Below are 9,824 nucleotides of genomic sequence, written 5' to 3'. Positions count from 1 at the left end.
AATAACTAAACTTTTCCGCAAAACCAGCATGCTATCACACACAGGAAAGATGAACAGATACAGGTAACTCATGTGCCTACGTCCACGATTTTCAAACGAACAACTCACTTGACATTCATTTGTATTATCATACTTATCATTAACTTTGTCATTAATTCATTCTAAATAGGAAACAGGAAAATGTGTGATTAAATCCTGTATTCATTTCAGAATTGCAATGTTTTCTGGCACTGAGAACATGAAACTAGGGTCCATATTTCATGTTTATGACTTACAAAACTAAATGAGTGATGACTGAAGAAGCATTTATCAGACATGTATTCAATGTGCCAACAACATTGACTTACAATTAAATGCATGTGTCTGATTCTTTGCAAACAAGAAGAAATGAATTGAAAATGAATGGAAAAATGTGGTTACGCTGCCTTTTAAAACACTCCAATAATTGTATTCATTTGCGAGTTATGGAAACACATGCACTGAATATAGAGCTGTATCAACATAACAGAGATAGACTTTCAATGGCATTTTAGTTTCCCACAGCTCAGCAGTGTGGCTGTAGGATGTTGAACCAGCAGCTAGTCCCTCTCCAATACAGCTCAGTGCTAAAACCAGCCCCCAAATCCCAGTGCAGCTGTCCTGCTGTGGCCAACTGCATGATTTCACATGCAAATGTGCGCAAAACACATCAGGAGAAGATCTACAATAAAACTTGGAGGGTGAGGTTTCACTCCAAATAACCCCCCAATCCTCCCATCCCACCCCTTCCTCCCACATACATATATACATATATATATATACACACAGTCACGCAAGCACAACACATGCACATGCTCACACACACGCATATTAAGCAATGATAATGTACTTTTAAATATAACTACAACAAATTATTGAGTTCACTGTATATTCACATTTCCATCACTTTTTGCGTAACCACTAATTTAACGAAAGTGAGAAGTCAGAGGTAATCGCAAAGAGCTATGGGATATCCTTTCTGTTGGAGGATACATCAGATATTGCCTTCAAATTTAACCAAAACAAGGCACTTTAGAAGGACGCCTTTTATGATACCTTTGGTTTGGGTTCGGTACTTGCCTCCAAAGGACAATTGTGAAAAATTGAGAAAATACTGCCTTCAAATGCTGCCTTCTAAGGCAGCTGAGCTCGTATTGGGACACAGCCGCTATCTGACAGTGGCAGACCAATTTGCCATATTATGAAAAGGCTTTATGCTGTGACTCCCTCAAACTCCAACTAGAGTCCTCCACTCTGTACAAAGCTAGTGGTTTTACAGGGAGGGGCTCAGAGAAAAGAAAAAGATTTTTAAAGTGACCATTTCAGTAGCAGTACAATTAAAAGAACAACGTAAAGGATCTGGGTTGTGAAGAAGGGAAAAGGGGATGGAGCAGGTACCGCGGAGAGTTTGCACGGAGCGCCTCAGAAGGACTCTGGGGGTTTTCTTTGAAAGCTCTTCTATTTAGTTTCGGGCCACAGCCCCGCCGAGCCCGAAAGCGACGGCCCTGTTGTTCTTGGAAGGAGCTGACGGAGCGGGCGCCAAGCAAAATGAAAGGGGGCTGACTGACATGAGGGCCCCGCGTCGCCACTGACCAAACATTAATACGTTAACCACTTTCGCATGATCGGCGTGCCTTTTTATTTCTCTCTCCAGTCTCCCCTCTTCGCAGTTTGCAGAGGGAGACTGATGCTTTTGGTGACAAATAAGAGCTATTCTGGAACAACATAAAGAAACCCCCATTCCTCTGAACTGTGCGTGCTTGGGTTCCCTTTGAAAGTGAAGAACCCCGTGGAAAAAAAACACACATTAATCAGACCAGGGAAAACATCAAATACATCCAACAGGACATAAAGCATGTGCTTTTAAGGAGTTTTTCTGATCCCCTAAAGCAGAGTTGTGCTATTAAATAAGCCCTTATCTGTATCTTCAGGACACATGCAGTGGTACAGTATGCAGTCAGATATCAGTGCCTTGCCAGTGCTCTTGTTCATTGTTCCCCGTCCTAGTAAACAAATCACATCTATTCTGCTCTGATAAAGACCCCATTTCTGTAAGAGAACTGTATCAAGTGAAATGCAGCTTGTACAGCTTTTGTGAGCAAAGGCACCACTAGGGTATAAATACAGATGATATACTGTATATCAACATATATGAAATATATGAAAGTACTGTACAGGGTAAAATATGCTGACATCCAATGGCAAATTTACCTGTAACCAAACCTCTGCGCAGACTGCGCAAAAAACATTCAAATGGAAATTCAGTGTTTATCTAGGTCTATTTGTTAGCCCTAGTTCTAAATTTTAACCTTATCCCCAGTCTGAGCCCAAAATGAATATTTCTAAAGAACAGATGTAATTAATTGTAGTGAAATGTTGTTATTACACTAGGCAACTAATATGAAAAAGGCTTGACTCAGCACGGTTTTCCACAGCCCAGTGCTGATCGTCAAATTTTTGGAACACATAATGCATTAACAGCAACTTATTTGGATATCAAAACATCTGTTATTAGACGTTACCTTTAGGGGAGATTTCAGACAATACATAACTGAGATTTTCAGACAATAATCACAATGCAATACAAACAGCCCTCATGGCGACGGTCAAGAACTTATCTACTGTGGCTCATTAGCAAAGGAACTTCCACTTCACACTGCAGAGTCTCATTCATCACTGAAATGTAACACAAGGTTGAGCCAAAGCACAATGCACAAGGTCAAACCTTTAAAAAAATGTTTGCTGCAGCTGTGGTCCTCTACAAAGGTTTTACAATAAAGTAAAAGAAAATGGTTAACAGTTTAGACATCAGACTGATGGTAGTGGAAACCCATTTCTTGATAAAATCGCAGTTCTTACATCTGTTTTTTAGAGTGTAAAAACATTTAAGCCGGGGTCAACTGGATACAACGCAAGGACAAATAATGAATGGGTCATCTATGTGTGGACCTCTGTGACCTCCCCATGCCTCCAACTTGCTCGTTGACCTATCGCCACCATTTCCCTATGGTCAGTAACTTTCCCCAGGTTAATTTTGAAAACATAATCTAGACCTATGCCCTCATACTACTCAAATGAACCAGGAAATAAGGCAAACAGATCTGTAAAGTATTTGATTTCATAACACCATTGTTATTGTTTGGCAAAGACCTGAACATTATTTTTACGCATATGTGTATTTAATTGATTATGTTTTTATATCCCACACACTCACAACTGAAGCTGTAATCACTGTTCAAACTCTGGGCCTGAGTGTTTTAACCCAGGCTGATAAAATATTCAATAATTTGACTAACCAATCATATATGATAGTCATTACAGACCCAACAAACAGATTATTTAAAAAATACATGAAAGGCACATATTTTAGAATCCAATCTTATTTCCTGATTACACAATTACACATGCAAGCCCCTTCATAACAAGACATTCAAAAGTAAGGGAGGAAGGAAATAGGTTTAAGTGTGTGAGAGCTTGAATGAAATGCAGGTGTTTAATCTCACCCATATTCTATTCCCACATAAATCTGAAACATGAATCTCTTAAAACACACACTGGTGTTTAAAAGGGGAAATATAAGCAATATACAGTACACATGGAATTTGCCATTCCTTTTCTTATTAATCTTTCCCAAATCCAGTTTTTCCATTCCTTTTTCCTCCCTCAAGCCTCCACACACTGCAAAAGCAATATTGAATTCATAATAGAAGAACAATAAGGAATTCAAGCAGGTTCTCAGCCCTTCTGGGCAGAGGCTTCTGCACCTAAATACAGTGTGAAAAGCTTCCCCCCATTGTTACTATTCATAATTACAATACACTGCATTCAGACCTGGCTAACAACCAACAAAATTTGCTGTAGTTTTTCACCTTCCAAGTGCATACTAGCACTACCCCTTGCTATTACTACCACTACCACTACTACTACTACTACTAGTAATAATAGTAATAATAATAATAATAATAATAATAATAATCCTCATCATCATCATCATCACCACCCAGGGTCACTGTACAGAGAATGACAACATGCAGTACTAAAATATACTATTAATTTGGATTATCACTTCAAAACAATGGTATGTACACTGTGAATGGTACAGTATTTAATTTAATTTGACTGGGGTGAATGCATTTAATTGAAATTGTAAAAAAGAAAATAACAATGCTTTAGAAATGTTAAAATATGCTGTAAACCATTAGCTAAACAATGATTTTCCCCATTTAGCTTTAACATTGCCCTTAATGTCAGCATGCTGATTGTTTTTTAGGGAGAGAGTTCCAGAGCCAGGGACATAATCTTGCTTAGGGGGTATCATCAAATTGTTTTTATCCTATTCCATTTATCCCCTTTTTTAAAGTGGAAGAAAGGGAGGTTCTTAAGCCGTATATATGTACCACCCTGACGATAAACGTAGGGATTAATTCAATAAAGTTTTCCAAGGTCCTGCTGGTTCAAGGTTATAGGTTCAGGCTTCATAAACTTTAAGGAATATCAGTACTGACAAAGCAGAATTGTTTTTTTTTTACTCCCCAAATGGAGTAATAAATGTGCATAGACGGATACATAAAAATAGATGCTTATAAATAGATATATGACAGTTGTGAAAATAAATGGTCCTGAATTCACATGGGCCTACCACTGTGTGCCAGAGTGGAATACTCATTTGCGCACAGTGACCATCAAACATACATCATACTACTCAGTCCCTGGCAGCTGAGAGTCCCACAGTACACCTGACCACTGTGCGCCCACGGTATATTCTACCCACGGTGAAATCCTCAAATCACATTATTCTTATGCGTGTTCAGGTGTGGGTATACAATCTAAATATCTGGACTACTTTGGTGGCAGTTATTCCAAGGAAAAAATATATAGCAATAGCAGTCATAGACAGGCTGTCATCTCAGGATAAAGTTGCACGTCAGCGCATTCAAAAGCACTGCCTGCACTTATTGTATGAATGGCAACCAGCAAATGTACAGGATGCCAAATGCATGTTTGTTTGGCTAAACATTACTGAGGATGGCAAAACGTGCAGGAGAAGGGATGTTAATGGGACTGAACATTATCTGCGCGACCAGTGCTTAGTTACAGGTGTATTATTGTATTGTAGTAGGATCAGTGCTGAAATACAGGCTATAGTGTAATGAGTACTGAAATGCAGGTGTACACTGTAACTGGATCAGCACTGAAACAGGTTTGTACTCTAGTGTAACAGGATCAATGCCGAAATACAGGTGTACACTGTAATGTAGTAAGATCAGTAGTGAAATACAGGTTCTCCATTGAACTGTATCAAAGTTATGGGTGCACGGATTTAATGTTGTAGATCCAGGTAATAGGATCTAGATGTACAAGAGTACAAAACCAAATCTCAAGCCCTACAAAAATATATGGGGAAAAGCCAATTCCAGGGGTTGCAAGCCATTATCTATAACCATTACAACAAGTGAGGTTAAAAGTTTACCGACTTCTCTGTTACAAAGGTGGTGCAAAGAAAATAAAATGTTATAAAAGCAGAGGTGATTACACTGTCAAAATCAATCTTATATTTAAGGAAATGTGACCAAATGTAATTTCATTGTAAACATTTTTTTGTGTTTGTATTGCTCACAATTAAAATTAATATCTTTTTAATTGTTGAATGACTGTAATTTGATGTCCTTATCTAGTGCAGCTATAAAGCAGTGTTTTAAATTTAATCACTGAAATTATTTATTTTGGGACAAAAAAATAATGATTTAATTATTACGTAAATTATTAAACTCAGAGGAAAAGATTTTAAATTGCTTCTTGGTTTCTTTCTCATTGTTAATTCATGTAATCCAAATGCCTGAGAATAATGTGTACGTAACTATATGCATAACGTGTGTAAATACATTTTCGTAAGACTGGTGTAATGTATTTCAGTGATGCAAAAGTGCTAGCCTTCCCTCTAGTGGTAAGATAAACATTCTATAAATTCACCAATTGCTTGAAGGCTACAGTTTGCAATTTTTGAACACTCACAATGCTCAGCTTGATTAGAAACAGGTTGGCAAGATTAAACTCGCTTAAAATAAGTAACCCATTCTATTAAATTATTTTTTCATATTTACTTTTAGCAGCATTTAAAAAAAAAACTTTTTATTAGATTAGGTTTATTAGATTTTTTTTTTCATTGTCTTTATCTCTACTCAGTACACTGCATAGAATCGATGCCAGCTCCTTCAAGTTATTAATTAACACTGGTAGCACAGTGGACACACATTTGTCTCATACCCATTATATAATGAGCAGGCAAGTTATTCATTGCAGTTAACAATGGCATCCAATTCATTGCAGCTAATACAATTACTGCTTCCTAGTAATTTAATGAGGTGTGTCCAAGAAACATTTAATCATGTCTTGTTGATACATCCTCTCATTGCATTGCAGAGAGGAAATTGACCTCTGCTCATTTGTGATAAAACAGCGCCACTAAGTGGATGAACACCTGAATTGTACCTCAAAAATAAGGTGAATCAACAAACTAGTATATTGCACCAACAGTTGTGTCTTTATTTTGCAATTTAAAAACATTTTATTAAAAATAAAAACCATTTGTGAAACCTTTCGCGTGTCGATATTCTGGATGCGTGTTGAAGTCATTGCACGTTCGTTTTGGTTGCATGTTGAAATTTTGGTTGCGTGTTGAAATTCTGGTCTCAGGTCGAAAACAAACTGGGAGGGGGGTCTTTGGGGATGCGTTTACTGAAAACAGTTCGACCTAATTATGCAATTTATAATAAGCACAATTTATGGAATTGAATGGCCATTTTAGATGATTTCGCCATTCCATAATTCCAAATTACATGAATAGATGGGCAGGTGTTCTTCAATAATGTCAGTTTGCTGAAAATGGTTTGTTTATATTATTTTATTACATTTTTTAAAGTGACATGTATTGAATTAAATTTCCTTTTTGGAGAATTTTGGGCTCCCATAATTCCAAATTCCTACAGTAAAAATACACAAACATTTTTGCATGAAGCTAGTATTCAGTTGTGAAAATAATTTGATTCGATTATTTTATGGAAAAACAGCATGCATTTAACTTAATTGCCCTTTTGAATATTTAATACTCAATTTTGGAGTAGGCCTATTTATTTATTTATTTTTGAGTATTTCAAGTGCAAGTAGTAGGCTAACTTTATCTGCGGCACATTTGCATTACAGTCGGGTTATCGTAAAGAGTAATGTACAACGCGCACAAAGAATTTAAATTCAGACAGCTTGACCGACTTTTTCAAAGTACAGATGGCGTGACCGCAGTTTGCCACAAGCGAAACAGCTGAGAAATAGCCTATTAATTAATTAATTGTTACGCAACGCCCTCGTTTTTGTAGCACTTATCTGTTGTTTTTTCTACCTTCTGGATGAACTGTGAAAACACATAATTCAATTATTGCGTGTAGTCTAATTAACTGTGATAATATGGCTTAAGTAGACTCCAAGAAGTTGCAGTGCTAGATGCTCGTGAACCAGAGTCGTCAACAAACAAATTTACACTCCTCCCCACCCCCCACGTTGAAGTCGGTTTCCGTTTCCACGTAGCAACAGAGACGCTTAATGCAAGCAAATAGCTAGCTACTGTTCAAGAGCACGTAAAGATGGTAATGTAACTTTACTGCAGTTGCTTCTCTTTTTGATTCACGGTCATTTGCTAGCTATGCACGGTATTGGAGTTATATAAAAGTGTTTAGGTTTTTTTTTTTTTTTTTAACTTCCTGTTTAGTTTGAATAATGTACACATTTATGTTGTGATAGCTGGCTCACTAGCTAGTAGTAGACTAACGTTGGGTAGCTGGCTGGATAAACAGTACGTTATCCCTTGACCATAATCCATCATCCGGTCACTTATTAGTCAATTTACAAACCAGCCACCATTTTACTGTTTTGTGCTTGCTGCCTTCTTAGCCTGCCCTGAATGCCTGGAACTCTTCGCTAACATTACCATATCACAAAACGAACGGTGTTTCTATAGCTAGCTTACTGTTTAATCAAATTGTTTTTCAGGCGGAGGTAGAGGAGACACTGAAGAGAATTCAGACGCACAAAGGTGTTATTGGCATAATAGTTGCGAATGCAGAAGGTAACAACAATGATTTTGCTCTAGTGTGAATTTAGCTAAATTTTAATTTCTTTAACCTGTTGTAGCATATGCTTTATTCAATTTTATTCGCTATGTTTTGTAATAAAAGATGACAGTCCAGATTTTGCACACTACCAATGGCTTGGTCTACTGCTATTACATAATTGCTTGTTTATAGCACGCTTTGTATAGTGAAATGGTCACTTCTATCAACTTCTTTCAGGAATACCAATCAGAACCACTCTAGACAATTCTACCACTGTGCAGTATGCAGGGCTGTTGCACCAGCTCACAATGAAGGCCAGAAGCACTGTCAGAGACATTGACCCCCAGAATGACCTGACCTTTTTGCGCATCAGATCAAAGAAGCATGAGATAATGGTGGCACCAGGTGAGATCTTTTGGGAACCTTTTGGTTCCATTTTTTTCACTCGTGTACATTAATTTCTGCAAATCCTACTGAAATATAATGGTCCATAATATTCCCTGGCTTGAGTAAATAAAATCTGTTTTTGTAAATTCTCTCAAGTTATAAGAGTGCTGGATGTAACTGTAATGTATCACTTGTTGGGTCTTTCATTTGGTTCCTGTTTTAAAATTGATTACTCTTATTCGTTTTAAACGGCTCATTCTTATTATCATTTTATTGACTTAACTTTAAATGGCTCAACTGTGACATGACTAAAATCAGTCAGTCTAGCAGCAAATTGATCAGAGGTCGATGTTCTGTTTGGCTGTTCTCCATCTGAGGTCTGTAATCATGAATAGCCTACATGTTTATGGATATTGTGCAATCATGCTGACAAAGACAGTACACTGTGATCCATTATTTTTCTCTTCTTTTTTTCAGAAAAAGAATACCTGTTAATTGTCATCCAGAATCCTAGTGAATAGTTGCCTCCCTCAGCAGACACCCAACAGGGACCAGTGCTCCGATGTAGCTCACACCACATCGTAATAACTTATGCATTACTTGACCACAGCAACCATCCCACTGAATGAATGGTGCTCTCTCTGCTTCACTGTCACTTTGCATAGCAACCACCATGTTTTCAGCCAACTACTCGTTCCTCTTTCTCTAAACTCTGCCTTACTTATGTACTGTCTCCTGGATTATACTGTTTTGTGTGGCCTCTGAAGAGTGAAAATAAAAAATATATATACTACAAAGATAAATAATGAAAGAATTGTCACTTGAGAATGGCTTTCAAAGGCTTGGCTCTGGTCTGTTGATCTTCACTAGGCTTCATTTTTTTTGTTTTATGCTCCTTGTCTGAAAATGGTTGTGCTGATGCTCTGATGTAGAAGTCTGAAAAATGAAAACTTTAGACAAAGTAAAAGATGGAATTAAGGTTATGAATACTGTTTTTAATGCTTTCTTTATATTTGACTGATGTATTAAAGATAATTTTCTATCCCTCTAATAATATTAATTTAATTATCTTCATTCTGGTAAATCATTTTATAATAAACTTAACTAAAAATGTATTCATTTTATATGTTGTAGTTCATTACATCCTGATTTGACTACAAAATTAAAATTTGTTATATATTTCAATTTGTACAATATTTAATACCTGATTATCTGTAAAATTATCTGTTAAAATAAACAGGCATATAATATTGCGTAAAAAGAACACCCTTGAGGCCATACATTTAAAAAATCAAAGCAGCTAGTATTTGTGAAATG

At 36.8% G+C, this 9,824-nt stretch overlaps 1 protein-coding gene across 1 annotated transcript; it reads left to right on the top strand.

Moving 5' to 3' along the window:
- Positions 1 to 7,502: 7,502 nt before the first annotated feature.
- dynlrb2 (dynein light chain roadblock-type 2) lies at positions 7,503 to 9,622 on the top strand. Its single transcript, XM_035417041.1, has 4 exons — positions 7,503 to 7,655; positions 8,059 to 8,134; positions 8,358 to 8,525; positions 8,985 to 9,622. Exons 1-4 carry the CDS (start codon positions 7,653 to 7,655, stop codon positions 9,026 to 9,028), a joined length of 291 nt encoding a protein of 96 aa, XP_035272932.1. The 5' UTR covers positions 7,503 to 7,652; the 3' UTR covers positions 9,029 to 9,622.
- Positions 9,623 to 9,824: the final 202 nt, after the last annotated feature.

The sequence above is a fragment of the Anguilla anguilla genome, chromosome 5 (genome assembly GCF_013347855.1).
Source record: "Anguilla anguilla isolate fAngAng1 chromosome 5, fAngAng1.pri, whole genome shotgun sequence".
In the NCBI taxonomy this organism is placed as follows: domain Eukaryota; kingdom Metazoa; phylum Chordata; class Actinopteri; order Anguilliformes; family Anguillidae; genus Anguilla; species Anguilla anguilla.
Note: the sequence above shows the minus strand (reverse complement) of the source record. Positions and strands in the feature narration are given on the sequence as shown.